This window comes from Papaver somniferum, chromosome 1, assembly GCF_003573695.1.
Source record: "Papaver somniferum cultivar HN1 chromosome 1, ASM357369v1, whole genome shotgun sequence".
Classification (NCBI taxonomy): domain Eukaryota; kingdom Viridiplantae; phylum Streptophyta; class Magnoliopsida; order Ranunculales; family Papaveraceae; genus Papaver; species Papaver somniferum.
In genome coordinates, this window is record NC_039358.1 from 113,619,292 (window position 1) to 113,638,543 (window position 19,252).

General features: G+C 39.9%; 1 protein-coding gene across 1 annotated transcript; it reads right to left on the reverse strand.

Annotated features, from left to right (window-relative positions):
• Positions 1 to 6,422: 6,422 nt before the first annotated feature.
• Positions 6,423 to 9,468, reverse strand: LOC113349403. The gene is made up of 4 exons (XM_026593377.1): positions 8,859 to 9,468; positions 7,576 to 8,765; positions 6,761 to 7,016; positions 6,423 to 6,568 (listed from the first exon to the last, which is right to left on the reverse strand). The coding sequence occupies exons 1-4, from the start codon at positions 9,466 to 9,468 to the stop codon at positions 6,423 to 6,425; spliced, it is 2,202 nt and encodes a 733-aa protein (XP_026449162.1).
• Positions 9,469 to 19,252: the final 9,784 nt, after the last annotated feature.

Consider the following 19,252-nt stretch of genomic DNA (forward strand, 5'->3'; position numbering starts at 1 on the left):
TTTGTAGAGCTTGCTCCAACGATCAAGATATATACCAATCATCAAAGTTCTCTTAATCTCATACTTTGTTGATTCCGCAAGTTTTATACTTGTGGCATGAATAATAATCTAGGAAGCACTTCAGGTTGCATAAGGCCGAATGTTAAGATAGCCAGACTTTTTTCAAGTTGCTATCGATTTCCATCACCTGGATCTATCGTTTGACCTGATCATCCATTTAGATCGTAAATCAGGAAATCAGTCATAGGCTTAAAATGTAGGGGGCTGATTTGGTTTAAAGTTTTTAATTGAGTAGAAGAAACTCTTAGTTGGTGTGAGACCGTCTAATGGAATCAATTACACAGAGTCCTGTTGAGATTCAAGAGGCGTAAGGAGCGCGATTGTACCTGAATCAGTGAGAGACTGAGTTATTTGTTCTTTTACAACAGTAAGGTCACTCATGTTGTTCTCTTGGGAATGACATTTTATGGGGGAGAGTTCTTAAATGAATTTGTGCTTAATTACTATATCTTTGTGAGGAGTGTGGATGTGGAATTATAAAGGGGGTGCTTGTTGTATATGGGGCAAAACGATTTGCTGGTTTTCACGGGATTGAGGATACGACCATACGGAGGAGACTCCTTGAACCGAGCGAAATGTTTAACCTCACACAGATGCACTGCAAGAAGGGAGTGCTTTGAATCCGAGAGATCAATCTGTAGTACTCCGGCCTAAACCAAGACAATGGTCGTTCCAGAGTAAATTCGGTCACAAGAGAGGATGGGTTGATCTGTAGGAGGGAAGCTGAGAAATGTGTGGAATCAATAGTAATCAAAGATTGTAGGTGTGTTGTGAATTCTAAATAAGATAAGTTCTGAATGATTGAAGTTACTCAGTTGAGAGTAATTGCTCAATTGATGAAGTGTTGATCTCGTGTTTTCTGTGAGACGTGAGATTCTTGTCTATTCAATCATGATTTCAGAGACTTATTTATATTGCTAGAATTGTAGACACTATGATCCCATGAAGTGTGACAGTTTATGGAATCAAAGAGTGGGAAAATGGAAATCGTGTTTGAAACCAATTGCTCATCGTGCGGAGACTTGGTCGATTTTCCATCCACTACTTTGTTAACTCCTTCAACTGATTGCACGACTTGCTCACATTCCATCGTGTGTATGAACACACGTGCCGTAGACCGCCAGACCAAAACCCTAGTTAATATCCCCCATGTGACGAGATTGACGTCTCGTGGTTAATTAGTCAGTTGTTGACTTCATGACTTTATGGGACAATGAGTCCATCTATTTGCTGAGTTGAACATGATTTTGCAAAATATTCTGAAACTCATGAATTGAACGCGTCTGTTGAGACAGAGATATAATTCTCACGTTGATAGTTGAGGCAAGCAAGTATTGATCATTCGATGAATTGTTGAATATTGATAGTTGAACCAATATTCCTTGATTTGAGCAAATATAGCTTATCTGAGCAAGTGTTGCTCGTCTGATGAATTATTGGTAGCGTGACCAAAATAAAACATTAATTAGAATACTGGTAGTTGAACCGAGCATAATTAATAAGAATATTGATCATGAGATCGTCGTAAATTTATTAGTGTTCGAATCTGGAATTATGATCCTTGGACTCAGAAACCCTAATTTGATCAATTGATGACCAATTGATGATTTATTTCAAAATCAACCATGGGATGAAGGAGGGACGGCTACATGGGATCATGAACCGACCATGAAGCGCCCATATGCTCATGTGAGCAAATACCAAGGTCTCTTGAAGAGCTGGTGACTTGTTGATGAAAGAATGATTAAATGCTGGTTCAATCATTTCTCCTATAATGCTCGTCTGAGCCTTAGGTGATAAAACCTAATTAATTATGAAGAGGTGAGGGACCGACCAAGGGGTCCTGAAATCAGCCCTGGGTGGTCACGGGATCGACTGACGATCATTCCATGAAAATCCAAAATTATTTGGAAGAGTTTTGGACCTAATACGTGCAATTACGCAAATTAGGTCAAATCATGAAAATACGTGGGACCGGCTCATTGTGAGCCAAGGATCCAACCCTGGTCGGTCAAGGTAACATGCTCACGTCCGTGTCTCAATCCTGGGAATTTTGATATTTTCTGGCGTGCGGTTGAGCATCCATTCGAGAAAATATGACAAAATTAGGGTTTTGCTGAAACTGAGGAAACTTCATGAGATGAAGAAAAATAATTATAAAATGAAGGAATATGTGGCGTGGGACCGCTGGAGCCAAGGCATGGCCGGCCGGCCAGTGACCACGGTCCCATGGTGCTTTTTCCTAATTTTATAATATTTTTTATGATTTTATGAAAATATCATGAAATCAAGGAATTTTGTTGAAATTAAGGAGCTTCCTTAGAGTGAGAGTTTCCATAGGATCAAGGAAACAAATAATATTAAAATAATAAAATAAGGGCGTGTGGGCCGGTTAGGGCATGGACGGCTGGCTTGGGCTCGGTCCCACGAGTTTCCTTAATTTTATGTATTTTATGTGTATTTTTCCATGATTTGAAGGAATTTTCATAATTTGAGAGAAATACAATGAAATCAAGGAATTTCATGGGATCAAGGAAACCTTAAAATAATAATAATAAAATAATAGGGCGTGTGGGACCGGCTGAGGCATGGCCGGCCAGCTGGGGCCCGGTCCCACGGGTTTTCCTAATTTTATATTATATTTTCCATGCATACTACACCATATTTCGCGTTTAGTAACCTCTTATTTCAGTCACTAAATCGGGTTGTAACACAAAACCGTTACAAAAGGGGGTGTAACAAATTTTCGTAATGAACATGTTGCTGTTACTAATCTGGGGTTGTAACGGATTTAGTGACGGAAACCAAGCCGTTACCAAATGAAAATTAGTAACCACACCCAGACCGTTACTAAATTTTTACTAGGGTTACAAATATATTGACTAAGTCAACGTTGACCGACTCCTATTATTTTGGTAAAAATTAGTAACACGTTTTTGCCGTTACTAATGTTTTTGTAACTAAAAAAAAGAAGTCCAGTCTTCATTGATCTGGTCAAAATTAATTCCCACCCCTTTTATTTTACCCTGCAAGTACCCTATCCCCTGGAATTGTTGTCATTCAATCCAATTCAAACATCCATTCTCTATTCAAAAAAAGTAAACATACATTCATTCATTCTACATTCAAACATTCATTCATTCTACATTAAAGAAAAACATTGTTTGAATCAATATATGTTAATCGATTTGTTCGATGATACTTAGGTTCATGATGAGTTCAACTGTCGGATGATTCATAACTGCTAAGTATAGGCAGATGACTCTTTTCTCATCTAAAAATCCGAGTTCCGGCAGTACAAATAAGATTACCTGAATTCTACTTGTTTCTTTATCTAATTCAATATCTGCTTGTCCTCGACAATCCTGATAACTGCTTCGTCTGCAAGCAAGAATACAAGACAAACCATTTGAACTTAGTATGTTGGATTTCATAAGATAAGAAACAAGTAATACACAAGATTGAGTACCGATACAACTTAATATCTCTATTTCATTAGGTTCAAAACTCATCATAGTACAAATTGAATGTTTCCCATTAGTATCAGTATTAACATACTTGCAGGGGCCAACATTCCAGTCGTTCATGCACTTCCTAATCAAATTTATGCATTCTACAAGATTTGGTGTAAAGCACATAATTTCAGAACTAATTTTTTCTATGGTATAGGTGTTTTTTTCTCTGAAAGCTGAAAGACGAATGCATGATTCATCTCAAGATACAACTGCATCATAACCAAACAAACATATAGTATGAGAAACGTGTAATCACGAAAGCCATTTCGAATGTGGGGATTTGCAGTACCTTCTATAAGACGAGGAAAGGTGATAAATTTCCTGCGAGTTCTTTCACCATCTTAAGAGCTGCAGCTTCCTACAATCTTCATGCATGGTCATAGCATAAAACCAGTATGAAAGCAGAGCTCCAACGAGAAAACCAATCAAGACTTTTGGTGCTTCCAGCAGCACCTAGGGCATCAATACTTTTGAGAATTCAGTGCAGATACGGCGCCCAACCTGAACCCTATTAAAGTAAACAAAAAGTAAAGTAAATCATCAGGCTTTAATAGATGGGGGCAAAAAAGGCCACACATTATAACATGTCAATGATTTAAAGTCGATTTCAGCAAGAATGACACTATCTTTAGATGTCCAACCAGTGTACAAGTATAGTGGCTAGCCCATCATTCATTATAACACATATGCTCTACAAAATAAAAGAGAGCAGCTGCATAATCTTGATTTCTTGATGATAAAAGAGAGTAGTTGCATAACCTTTGGCCATCCGTCAACTTCAACAAACTTATAATCATGAGCAATAAGTGGATTGTTCAATTTATCTTCTTCTGATCCACATAACTAGGACCAGTCAACTGATTTTCTCTCAAGATGTTAGGCAATAGGTTTTTGTTCAACATCTATTCAAGCAATAATAAAAACTTACACTGAGCTGAAGACATTCTCAGAAAAATCATACATGAAATTCTGTTTATTATTCTTACAGTACAGTTTTACTTTTCCCTCGCCCGCTCTGACGCCTATTGTACTAAGAGCTCAAACATACTACCAAGAGCAGAAGTTGCTCATCCAAAACAGCACAGAGGATTTTTGTTCATTGGACCTTTCAAAGGTAAAGCTACCCTACAGTTCATAAGAGAATCTTTTAAAATTAAGGATCATCTTTTTGGTGACATATGAAGGCAATTAAACTAAGGTTTGGGTTGAGTTCAGATTTATGAACGAGCAAACAGCATTATCATGCTTAAACTTAACCACCAGGATCATGTGTGTCGATGCCTAACAAATGCCCAAGACCATGAGGCATAAAAACAACACATATTCTTTCAGTCATCATTTCATGAATGGCACTACAACACAAACCCACAAACAAATTTGCAATTAGCATTCGCTTTGTCATAATGGCATTAAAATAGTATGACCTGGAGTTTAAAAAGTACCTAATAAGGATGCCACGATTAATGAAATCTGCGGCATCTTCCCATGTAGCCTCTTCTACAGAACGATTTTTCCATTTAATCAACCAACGAGTTACCGCAACATTGCGTTGCTTAAACATTCCTCGATCCAAGATTTTCTCTGGTTCCCATTCGAACTGATATAGTGTTGTAGGTAAGTGGGATTCAACTGTGTCATGTGTTCCTAATTTCAACTTCAAGGCTGACACATGAAAAACAGGATGTATGCGGCTTGTTGGAGGCATGCGCAGCTTATAAGCAACATGTCCGATTTTCTCTTCAACGCGAAAAGGTCCATAGAAACGTGGAGAGAGGTTAGAATACGCTTGATTTGCAGCTGTAGTCCGTCTGTAGGGTTGTAGACGAAGATAAACCAAGTCATTTACCTCAAAGCTTCTTTCTGTCCTATGAGCATCGGCGTAGGATTTCATTCGAGCTTGAGCAGCTTGGAGATGCATCTTAAGGATCTGTAAGGTTCGATCTCGTGAGCGCAAGGAGGTGTCCACATCATGGACAACAATAGAGCTTGGAAAATAACTCGCAACAGTTGGCGGAGGACGACTATACAACGCTTCAAATGGAGCCATCTTAATGGCTGAATGGTAAGTGGTGTTATACCACCATTCAGCCCACGACAACCAACTATTCCAACTGTGTGGTTTATCACCAGCAAAACAACGGAGATAGCACTCTAAAGTGCGATTCGTTACCTCGGTTTGTCCATCCGTTTGCGGATGATAAGCGGAACTCCGACACAGTTTGGTACCTTGGAGCGAAAAGAAAGCTTCCCAAAAATTACTTAAAAATATAGGATCACGATCACTTACAATTGTCCGAGACATGCCATGAAGACGAACAACATCTCGAACAAAGATATCTGCTACGGTAGCGGCAGTATAAGGGTGTGAAATTGCGCAAAAATGAGCATACTTAGAAAGACGATCAACTACCACCATTATTGAATTCTTGCGGCTGGAAGTAGGCAAACCGTCAATAAAATCCATTGATATATCGAGCCACACATCATCAGGAATGGGCAACGGCTGAAGGAGACCTGGAGGAGAAATGGATTCCGATTTATTTCTCTGACATACGTCGCACTCCGCAATGTAAGACTTAATTATTTTCTTCATACCTTTCCAATAAAAGTTTGCCTTCAACCTCTTATACGTTCGTAAGAATCCAGAGTGTCCAGCAGATGGGGTACCATGAAACTCATGTAAGAGTTTAGCACACCAAGGTGAAGTAGAGGCAACCACAATACGTCCCTTGTATCGCAGAATATTATCCACATAAGAATAGTGTGCCTTATGGCTTGGATCCCGACGTAATCCATCAATAAGTAAGCTCAACTCATTATCATTATGGCATTCATGAATTATTTCCATTAACCCCAGCAAATTGGTGTGTAACAAGCCATTAAACGAGGGATTTCAACTCGAGATAATGCATCAGCTGCATTGTTTTCAGAGCCACGCTTGTAAACTATCTCATAGTCGTAGCCAAGAAGTTTAGTTACCCATTTCTGTTGTTCTAACGAAGATAAGCGTTGCTCCAGAAAATACTTTTAACTACGGTGATTCGTACATATTTTAAAATGTCGACCCAGTAAATAGGGTCGCCACTTCTGGATAGCAGAAACAATAGCTAGCATTTCCTTATCATAAACAGAGAGATTCAAAAATTTTCCTGAAAGCGACTTGCTATGATAAGCGATGGGCTTACCTTCCTGCATAAGGACAGCTCCCAACCCGTTTCCTGAAGCATCACACTCTACGACAAATTCCTTTGAGAAATCAGGCAATTGGAGAACTGGTGTGGTTGTTAATGCTGTCTGTAGCTTTTTAAAAGCAACCATAGCATCATTGGACCAATTAAATGCATCCTTTTTAAGCAATGCAGTTAAAGGTGCACTAATCTTCCCGTAATCCTTGACAAACTTATGGTAATATCCTGTCAATCCTAAAAATCCACGGAGATCCTTTACCGACAATGGAATAGGCCAATTCAAAATACTTGTAATTTTATCGTCTTCCACCGATACTCCCTCCGCTGAAATTTTATGCCCGAGATAACCTACTGAGACTTCGCAAATGCACACTTCAATTCTTCACAAAGAGTTGATTAGCTCGTAAAAATATCGAAAACAACCGAAAGATGGTGAATATGCCTCTCAATTGACTTGTTATAAATCAAATATATCGTCAAAAATACCAAGACAAATCGACGTAAATGGGGTCGAAAAGGTCGTTCATCAAGCTTTGGAAAGTCGCCGGAGCATTGGAAAGGCCGAAAGGCATTACCAAAAACTCATAATGACCATCATGCGTCCGAAACGCGGTTTTGGTATATATGGTTTGGAGTCGAATTTGGTGATAACCCCATCGTAGATCAAGCTTTGTAAAAATTATTGCTCCCTTCAATTCATATAATAACTCATCCACCACTGGAATTGGGTATCGATCCTTAATGTGATGTTATTTAGGCACGATAGTCTACGCACATGCGCCATGAGCCATCTTTCTTACGAACTAACAAACCGGTGAAGAGTAAGGACTTGAGCTAAGACGAATGAAACCGGCCTCTTTGAGTTCAACAACCACCCTTTCAATCTCTTCTTTCTGGAAATATGGGTACCGATAAGGACGCACATTCACCGAAGAAGAATCCGGAACCACTGGAATGTGGTGATCATGAGAACGCTTGGGAGGCAAAGATGTAGGAGACTCAAAAACATCAGAAAATTGCAATATTAGCTCTCTTATTGCAGGAGGTGTCACTGAGTTACTTGAATCTGTTTCATTTGTAGCATTTGTTAATTGTAAGAAAATACCTTGCTTCTCACGGCATATAACTCGCTGCATAGGATTAGTATCCAAAAGCATAACCGTTGGAGAGTTGTCACCAATTAGGGAGAATTCTCTATCAAGTTTGGAAAACTTCATAATTAGCTTATTGAAATCCCAAGTAAACGTACCCAAACTACGTAGCCATTGAACGCCAAGAACAGCATCACAACCACTGACTGCTAATAGATAAAAGTCGATGTCGAATACATAATCCTGTAACTTAATAGTGACATTAGAGCATGAACCGGTAGCGTTTAAAAATCTACCATCCCCTATCATAACTTGCATAACAGTGTTACTAGACGTAACCTTATAACCACAGTGTTTTGCGATCTTAGGATGGAGAAAATTATGAGTAGATCCCGAATCAATAAGTATCGTCACTGGATGTCCTTTAATATACCCTGTGATGCGCATTGTTTTCGGAAACGGAGAGCCCATAAATGCATGTAACGAAATTTCAGGTGTCGAAGCAATATCTTTTTCACTTTCAATCAACACATCTTCGGGAATGTCTTCACTGTTATCCTGTTGCAGCTCCGTGATAGACATATCGTTAGCACCTTCAAGGAACAATAACCTGGACTTCGCACATAGATGACCTTGCGTATACGGCTCATCACAGTTAAAGCAAAGGCCTTTCGCACGATGTTGTTTTTGCTCTTCCCATGTCAACCGTTTAATGCCAGAAGGTACGGCATTCCGTTGTGGTAGAGATGGGCTTACAGCTGTAAATGATTTCGATGGAAAGTTACGTATCAAAGGATTGATATGCTGTGATGAATTGATAACATCTTCTTGGCATAAAGCATATTCAAAAGTCTCTGAAAGACTTCGCGGTCGAAATAAACGAACACTAGCACCAATATCCTTACGAAGACCTGCAAGAAATATACTGATTTGGTGTTCCTAAGGCATGCCAACCACAAAATTCAATAATTTTTCGAATTCAGTGATGAATTCACGAACAATACCTTTTTGCTCCAACTTGGAGAGGGCGCTACACGCATCGATGTGCTTACGATTACCGAATAGAGAACGTAGTGCACGAGAGAACTGTTGCCAAGTTAATTCCCTAAAAGTCCCAAAAGACTCTTTGATCCATCTAAACCATGAATTGGCATCTTTATCAAGATGCGCAGCAGCCACCGGTACCTTTTGATTCTCAGTTACCCCATGAAGAGAAAAGAACTGCTCAGCTTTAAAAATCCACCCGTCTGGATCATTACCATCAAATATAGGAAACTTTATATTTATAGGGCTTCCTCGGAGTAATGTACCAACCCCACCATCACCTGGCATACGACGATTTTGATTGTCAGTTCGCTCATTGTGGCCACCTTGCTGCAGACGAAGAAGAGCCGCAATGTTGCGATTCATTGTCTGTAATTCTGTAAGAAGGGTGTTTTGAGTGGTCTGCAGAGTAGTTTGCGCGTCACGGAAGGTATCAAATTTTTCAGTTGACTCTGTTCGTTCAGTCCGCATCTCTGTTCGTTCAGTCCGCATCTCTTCGAGCATGTCTTGCAAAGAGGTATTCAAAGTTTCAAGACGCTCATTCAAGTGTGCGTTGGTTACACCCGTCATCTGTAAAACTAATAAGAACTTGGATAAATACGTGAGTGAAGCCTCTCGATAGAAAACGTCAGCAACAATCGCGTGGGATAAATACATGAGTGAAGCTTTTCGATAAGAAACGTCAGCAACAATCGCGTGAGCAACCTGTGTTTTGAATAATAAAGAGAATCTAAACCTAGGTGATACCAGATGATAGGATCCTGGTACTGATTAGCTGATCCTAATATTAACAAACACACAAGAACAGTTGATCTTTTGAATAGAGATCGACCACTTCTAAATAAAGCTTAACAGTTTGATAATTGAATGCCAAACCTAAAACAAACTAAGGATATATATAGATAACGTAATCATTTGCAAATAAGGAAACAAAAAACTAATTCCTAAAATAACTATAGTTGGAGTTGGCGTCCCAACAGAGACCAGGACAAAGAGAAAAAAAAATTCTTCTTGTGGTTGATTTTAATGAATCTTCAACGATAAAGAGGAAGAGAGATTGAGAGCGAGAGACAGAGATATTGAAAGATCGAGAGTAATAGATGAATGAGAATGAAAGAGAATATACGATAAGTATAAGTTAGGGTTAGTTTTCTCACACACGTCTGTAGCACGCGTGAACTTAAGTGTTACCTGGCACACGCGCTTTTAACACAACTCTATTCCAGAAATTACTAGTAGTAACATGGGCTGGGCCGTTACTAAACTTGTCTTAATTCGTAACCGAACCACGGCAGTTACTAAATTTTTGTAACTGAAATTTCCAGTTACGAATTAGTAACGGCTACATGTTGGTTACTAATTTTAGCTACTAATCACTGAATATGGTGTAGTATGGTTTTGTGAAAATACCATGAGATTAAGGAGTTTTCATGAGTTTAGGGAAATAATAGTAAAATAATGAGGAACCATGAGGTGGGGCCGGCTGGGATCGAGGCATGGACGGTTGGCCAATAATCACGGCCCCACAATATTTTCCCTAATTTTATATTATTTCCTTGGTGTGAAGGAAACACCACGAAATCGAGGAGTTTCCTCAAAACGAAGGATATTTGTTCAAATGAAAGGATTTTCATGAGATCAAGGAAAATAACAGAAAATATGACAAAAATATAAAACTGGCGTAGGATTGACCACGGAACGGCCGGCCAGTCGGTGGGCCCATGCTCCCAGCGCCTTGGTCAATATTTTAATTATTTATTATTTTTCTTCCTATTTTGTATAGGTTCATCGTTTCGTCGTATTCTGAAATACTCGGTCGTGCGGTGATTGTTAGTGCATCATCGTTGAATACACTTGCACCTTTTGAGCCGAGGCTTACTCAAAGGTAGCTCAGACGCCCGTGCATTAAATATTTATTACTAACCCATGGAATTCTGCTTTGAAAAACCATATATTGAAGTAGCGAAATATTGCGAAAATATTTGAATATTTTCGGAAATTCAGTGGATGAATCCAAGAATTTAAGAATAATTAACTGATGGCTCTATACTAGCAGAGCAAGCTGTCAAGGAGCATTAATTATTCTGACATGAGCTTGCTGGAGCTTTATATCCTTTATATAGTCAGGGAAAACTTGTTGCTTGTATCCTGAAGACGTTATCGCTCTATACTAGCAGAGCAAGCTGTCTAGGAGCCGTCAATCTCGTGATTCTATATAGAAATAATTACTGAAGTGTTCAGTATTCATTGAGATATGTCGTTGTCCATCCGAGAGACTACATATCCGCATGTATTCTGAGAGAAAGTATTTTCAGTCAGAGATTCAATGAGAGACTCGTATCTCAATACTCACATCTGATTGCTGGATCAGGAGTTCGTATAATTATGGGTTTACGATTTTAGCCTTTGTCGAAAATCCACCATCTACATTAAGTCCCCTGCTTAGTGAGGAAAGCCATGATCCTCGGTCAGCATTGAATGGTGATTTTCCGGTCATAAACAATACTCCCTCCGTCCTAATTTACTTGCCAAAATAGGATTTTGCAAAATCTTGAAACAAATTCAAATTACTTCCACATACATCATCAATCTTTCAAATTACTTGTTTAATATACTAGTTTTTGTATCCTAGTTTTTATTTCTTTCTTGATAATTAGATAATTTTAGTGGGAAATATAGTAATTTTTTGGTACACTTTTGTTAAAAAAACCCTCAATTTTGGCAAGTAAACTAGGACGGAGGGAGTATAAGTAACTGAACTTAGTCGTAAGTTAAGACGTTACCGGATTTTGATAGTGCGATCATACCATGACTTGAATGAAGATCTCAGTGGCATGATAGAGCATCGTTTGATGAGCATAAAGTTGCAGCACCGCTGATTTGGTGATGGAACCTTGGTCGTTTAGGATTCGCGGGCCGGGCTCAAGAAAGGAATCCGTTTTAGCATAGACGCTCGTTCGTTCGTTAGTTAGTTTAAGAAACAACAAAATAGACCCGAGTCTAATGATAAAATTTTTGTCTATGATCTTTCACGAAAAACAAAATTTTATTTTTTAAACATGTGAGATTTCACAAAGTGGAATAAACTCTCGTTTCAAAGGTGGATGCTCGTACGAGAGAAAGTTTTTTTTTTAAATAGACGTGCGTTTGTTAGTAATAAAATTTTGTTTATGAGCTTTCATGAAAAAAATTTATCTCGAGCTTTCAGAAATCTTTGTGAATATACTCTCGCTTCAGAAACAAATGCTCGTGCGGGGGAGCAAAAATATATAGATATATTTTCCAAATTTACGTGAGTTTCACGTTAAATATTTATATAGTTTGTAAAATCATGTTTTGATTTTGAACAACTGTTGAATGTAGACCATTATACATGGTAAAATAATGTCTATATGTGAGTTTTCACAATCGTAGAATGGACGTCTGTCCAGATTTTGAGAAACCAGTGAATGTTCACATTGTAAAATTTACGTGGGTTGTTCACGGTTTTATGAAAATCATGTCAGAATTTTGCTCGTCTTAGCAGGTTTGAAGGAACGAGCAAGATTTGAAGTATTAACTCATGTACTGTTAGTGGAATCGTAAACAGGTAAGAGTTGAAAGTTACCATTTTTGCGGACGCTGATGTGAGCATCTTTATTCCATGATTCGTTGTTGTGTTGAATCCTGCGCTTTGAATGATGCGCTGAATGTTATGCATCTGTCACAGCCACTTTGCAAGAATGACTGACTCCCATGATGACACTTTCAAAGACGATGTTTCCAGGGATGACATCTCCGCCGGTGCAACTTCAAGAAATGGTACTTCTGGGACCTCTGAGTGATGGTGAGAGATCCTTCATACTGAGTTGTACTCCTGGTTATTTCATCAACTATACCACAGGATGATAGTGTAGTGAGGTTTCAGATCAATGTAGACTCCTAGGAAATGGAAGAAAGTCTTCGGGGCGGAGCACCCAGAAGTAAGGACTACAGGATGTTATCAAATGACGTGCAGTCCCCAACCGTTTCTTTGGTGAGTTGTTAGCGCTCCTTGTGTCATGACTTTTTCCTGCCCGTGCAATTAGGATCACGAGACCAAGTTTTTGTTATTTCTTTTCAGACCTTTTCTCCATCGATTGACGGTTTTCAACTTGTTCCCAGGCGAACAATTCAAGAATCCAGTACTGATGAAGAAGTCGATGTAAATATCTCTTTCGTGCAGGTGATCGCGGCATCTCCTTGAATGAAATAATAATATTTTTTGTTGATGAATCCAGGAAGAACCATTGTAGATAAGAAGCATGTTGATGAAGCGCACTCTTCTTTGGGACATGGGAATATGGAGAATTCCCGAAATCCCGAACCGAATGGAGATAGCGGTGTTGTCAACGGAGATTCTGGCATTGTCGAGGCTTCAAATGATTTAGAGACTCCCTTAATAAGTATATATCCTGTAATTTCTTCAAAGAAGTATGACATCGCTGATTCGTGAATGAATGAATGAAAATCCATGTGAGTTTATGGATAACTTTGCCGAAATACGTTACCAGAAAATTTCAGACTTCAGATTTTACTAGAAACGCTGTAGAATCCTCGTCCGAAGTCAGATTTTCTCGGTTTGCATATGTATCTTCAAGCCTAGGAAATTTCCAAGCTTTATAAGCTCTTTGAAGTTTGAGCATGTTTAGGGCCTGAAAAAGGCGAAATAGTGAACTTCCAGGAGACCTTCAGAACTTTTCCAGATTGCATGTTGTCCGATGTTTTGGCCACATCTGTTAGCTCGTTTATCCGATTGCTATGAAATTTTGATATGTTGTAGTCAACATCCATACGAAGATAATGGTATATGACCTAACCTTAAATTACTTATCAATTGCTCCCAGTTCTCCGTTGAATACAGGGAAGTGTAAAATCTCTTCAGCTGAACTTAGATGATGTTAGTTCACTTACATTCTGAATTTTATGGTTGTGTTGGGTTTCCACGATTGAGTCATTCTAATCCCATGTAATCTTCACATTAGGTGCCAAATGCTGAAGTTGGGAATAATGGATCCAACAATGATGATTGAGCAACTATGGAGCCGTTGATAATGAGACCTCCGTCCCTGTACCTCAAGGTCATGGAAAGCTTATTATTGATGCCGTGGAGGTATTGCGTGAGATGGTGGAACCCGAATCGAGAATGGAAGAAGCTGCTTCAACCGAAGTTGTTCCTATGATTGCTGACGCTGCTCCAGCGACTGAGAACCGGATAATAGTGCATGAGTATCCCAACGCAGGGACTGCTTTTACTCCTCCATTTGGTGAGATACTCCCATATCATAGGTTTGTTGGTGGATTTAGCGTTCCCATTAGATATGTTGCTATGTACAAGAAGTCGTGGAAGACGTATGGGCACATCGTCGTTACCAAGGATCCGGAGCATAGTTATTTCTTGACGAGGCAAGTAGAAGCCATCTTGCGTGTTATAAATTATATCCGCATCACAGCTGGAAATATTGTCACCCGGGATGTACTCTTTGATTGGGAGTACAACTTGAAGAAAGCTGAAGAACTTGGTCTCAATCTGAAATGGCTTCGTCAAAAGATTGATACTATCAGGAAAGCAGTGGAAGGTGTCACTCCTTTGACCACTAGTGATGCCGTGTTGAAGAAGATGGATGAAGTTGGTGAGCTGACCAAGAAGCTGGAGGCGGTGAAAGCTTCTTTGCAAGTCTTGGAGGATGCAGAAAAGCAGAAATCTTATTTTGCTAACTTTCTTTAGTTTTCTTTCCATGATATCTTGAACCTTGGACTTCTGAGAGATGTGAGGTTTTATTCTGGTCTTGATTTCTTGGTTGGTTTTGGATTGTGAAATCGATCGTCTTGACCAGTGGACCGTCAATCCCCAGTATTTTGTTGAATCTCTCTCTTTCATTTTCCCTTCTTCTGGCAGGACCTAAATAGAGGATCCGGGTAGAAAAATTGATGTAAAGACTCAGGTAGTCGAAATTGGAGGTACTTTGATGAAGGACTTAGCGAAAATACCTGGTGGACACCGATCGACTGTGGAAGTCAAGAATCCCGTCTAAGAATTGTTGCTTGCATGTTGTATGCTTAGGAAGTTGTAGGAACCTCATACGACGTCATAATCTGATGCTTGACCCCAACTTTTGAAGCTAAGAGACTGAGTTTTCACATGAGAAAATAATCACTCAATTCGGAGTTGTAGAGGTCATCCAACGAAGCGTGCACATTTGTGATTTGTAATCCCGTACAGATTTTTCATATATCATAAACCTGACTGTAAAGGCCATATCTTTCAGCTCGTACGTCCGATCAATGCGCCCTTTTGGTATGTTGTAGAAGAGACATATATGAACATTTTTCGTTGAGGAAGCATTGTACCATTCCTCACCCATTGGTACGTTTTTGCAAACCCATGGCCTGAAATGTGTTGTATCTCATTTGTAGAGGTGATGAGAACATCTTGTAGAAGACTTTGGATTATGCCCACCAGTCGTGCCAGCTTTGGGAAGACTTTCATGTGAGCATGTTATCAGGCCTACACATCTTGATATGAATCATTGGTTCTTAAAGGAGTCTGCTTCATGTGTAACACTTCAGAGAATGATTAGTTGATGAAACCCTGAGGATGTTGCTCCTGAGACCGTTGTTGCTGCTGAGACCATGATTACGTTCCAGAGATCCTTGTCGATGCTGAGATCATGGATGGTGTTCCTCTAGAGATTATTGTTGATGTTGATACCATGGTTGAAGTTGCTCCAAACACCGAAAAGGCTAGAACCATGATTATAGATATAATCTTTGCTACTTCATCTAGTGAGCCTTTTACATTCACGAACTAGTTGACGAGTTGAGCTTCCGTAAGATGAAGGTGTACTGAGAGTTCAACCTGAATGCTCCTGAAAGCATAACTTTACCACGAACTGGCTTTGTCAGTGAGTCGACATTGTTGCGGTATATGGCATCAAGAGTTTTCATACTGGATGTGATTGGTGAAGAGAGAAAGTTCCTCAATCATGCAGGGGCTTGTGATGTAGCGAAAACTCGTTGATGAAGTTTCACGGAATCACCTTAGGTTGCCCAGTGTCTATTGAAGGAGTTAGCGCCATCCATGATGTTGCATATGCTTCAGAAGTATTATCATGGGATAATGAAGACTTATCGTTTAGTTACACTTTGATCGTGCAGGTGTTGAATCAATGTGTCATCGTCGAGATATTTGTGCTGAAGCTGTACTCTTTGGTTGGGAGTACAATTTGATGGCTTTTTTAGATGCTTGAGCATTGAAGCGTATATTCCTTAAGCATCGAATATCTTAGGGGTTTGATCGTCTCGGCCCTGGAGTATCTTCTGTTGATTCAGCATCCCTTTCGTTGCAGTAGTGGGATTCGACACTTGTGCAGACATCAGAGCTTTCTGATTTTGTGGAACACATGGACTTGCAGGAGAAACGCCCAAATTGTTCTTTTCCATGTTTGGACGTCAGTAATGAATATTTCAGTGCTTGATTCGGAAAACGTCATATTCAACCATTTGGTAAAATACTAATGCGGTGAATCTACCATTCATAACGTCTTGTAGAGTTGCTAACATAATTAAGTCCCCATGCTAGGATAGCATGTGGGGAAATAAATGACATAGACATAGACATAGAATGAGACTTGCCTGAGCGCGGAACCTCTTGATGAATGTCTATGCATATTTTGCAGGTTCTTGCTTCAACCTCGTCGAAATTACTCAAAGTACTCTGATGATGGAATGTTCGTCAAATCTTCGAGATTAGAACTTTCTTCGTTGGAGAGATGTGTAACCAAAAGCGCTTTGTAAGTACTCAACTTTTCAGCATGGATCCAAGCTCTTCTGAAGGACATGTCATATCCTGGATCTTCTTGATTGATTATGTGAAACTTGGTTTTTGTCCAGGTTGAACTTATGTTCACTTTGAGAATGATGTAGCCATAAGTATTTCCGAGCGCTCCTTCAAGGTATTTGATTGAGATGGAGCATGAGTATCTTCTTGTCGAGTTATGCATGTGGATCCGATGGTTTTCAATGGAATGTTATTGATGGAGGTGTCAGCATCGATCAACGTTCTTCCAAATTCGTTTCTTCTGAGATTGACTGTGGTAAGCAGTCCCCAGTCGTACATATCTTGGTCTGTGGCTAGAGGCTGAAGAAGTATTTTTGGAATGGACTTCTTGACACGATGTGGTTCAGTACTGTGAACATGTCTGTCATTTGGCCTACGACAGATAACGCAATTCATGTTCGACCAAGGATTGAACTGCTTCTTTGATAGGTTGTTCAGAGAGTGTAAGGTTTTGACTGGGAGAGGATTTTTGTGTACTCCTTCAGTCCCCAGTTCAAGCTATTGTGGATCAACCTTCTCTTTGAAAATGTGCTTTAAAATTCCGCAGTCGCTTGTGGGATGATTGACGAACCTGTGGAAGCGGCAGTAACGAGGACTTTCCATGTCTTCTACAGTTGGTTCTTTCTTGACATATGGCAACTTGATTGCACCATCTTGGACCCAGACATCTAGGAGTTCAATCACCTCTTTAATGGAAAAAGGAAAGTCAAGTGCTTCTTGATCAGGAACTCTTGTGCGTTGGTCAGAGGCTTGTGCATCTTGCTTATCCTTCCTTTGTGCTTTTGAAGGAGATGAGGTATGCTTGCGCGGCGATTTGGCTTTCCGTTTGCTCCCTTATGCAACAGTGTTTGTGGAAGGCTGGAGGTTTTATTGCTTCTTGATCAGACGTCTTCTACCTCGAGTGTCTCGCGGTTATTCATCCTTTGTAGCTTTTGTTCTTTCCAGTAAAGCGGGTGCAGTAGTTGCCGATCTCTTCGCCGCTTCATGAAGCTCTGAGAAGGTATGGAAACAGATATTTTCCAATAAAGCTCTATAGACCGGGATCATGCCGTTGATACACAAGTCTAACAGTTGCTGCTCCGTGACGTTCGGATCATGGCAATCCAACGCTTGAACTCTGAACCTTTTCACATAATCGTTAGGATGTTCGTTGTTCCTTTGAAACATCCTTCCGAGATCAGAGAGGGTAATTTGCTCTGAAACGAAGAAATACTTCCTATAGAAAGCATTAACCATTTCTCCCCAACCATTGATAGTTCCTAGTGCGATGTTGTTGTACCAGGTGTATGCTCTGCCTTTCAAGGATTTTGAAAATTCTTTGAGGCGAACAACATGGTTATGCTCATGTTCACCCAAAGCTTCCAAGAACCGAGAAACATGTTCCCGAGCATTGCCGGTTCCGTCGTACAAAGTAAAGGTTGAAGAGATATAACCTTTTGAAAGAGGAATCCTCTGCGTAGCGGCAGGGTATGGAGGATGGTGACAATGTACATGTGGGGTCTTGTCCTTTCCACGGTTCTCCAGAAGGCGCTCCAAATCCTACCGAGTGATCAAGTCTGATGACTCTTTCGACGATGGATCGTCTGCAGCTTTGCGGACTTCATCATCATCTACTGTAAGAATCGGAATTACCTCAGGATCAGCGTCTGAGGATTTTTCCTTCTCTTTTCCTTTTCCTTGGGTATTCCCTGACATTGTATCAGTGAGAGCCTTCAGTTGATTAAATAGCTCCTTCTGTGTTGTAGCCATATCGGTTTGATTCTTTGCAAGAGTCTCTTGCACTTTGATGAGATCAGCAATGATAGGTGGTAGGTTTCCTCTGACTTCCTCAGGGTGTCGGCCAAACAGAGGATGACCTTCCGTGTTAGCATGAGGAGGAGTAATATTATCACCGCCGGTATTAGAGGCCGGAATTGTTTCCGGGATATCCTCATTGTTGTTGTTGCTGGTGCTACCATCGTTTGTGTTAGGATATGCGATCGTACGTGACCTAAGATCAACCATCTTGTGAAAGCTTGAGATTGCAACCGAGAGATTAATCTCCCACTGTGGTCGCCAATCTGTAGATGGGGCAAAACAATTTGATGGTTTTCACGGGATTGAGGAGACGACCGTACGGAGGAGACTCCTTGAACCGAGCGAAATGTTCAACCTCACACAGATGCACTGCAAGAAGGGAATGCTTTGAATTCGAGAGATCAATCTGTAGTACTCCGGCCTAAACCAAGACAATGGTCGTTCCAGAGTAAATTCGGTCACAAGAGAGGATGGGTTGATTTGTAGGAGGGAAGCTGAGAAATGTGTGGAATCAATGGTAATCAAAGATTGTAGGTGTGTTGTGAATTCTAAATAAGATAAGTTCTGAATGATTGAAGTTACTCAGTTGAGAGTAATTGCTCAACTGATGAAGTGTTGATCTCGTGTTGTCTGTGAGACGTGAGATTCTTGTCTATTCAATCATGATTTCAGAAACTTATTTATATTGCTGGAATTATA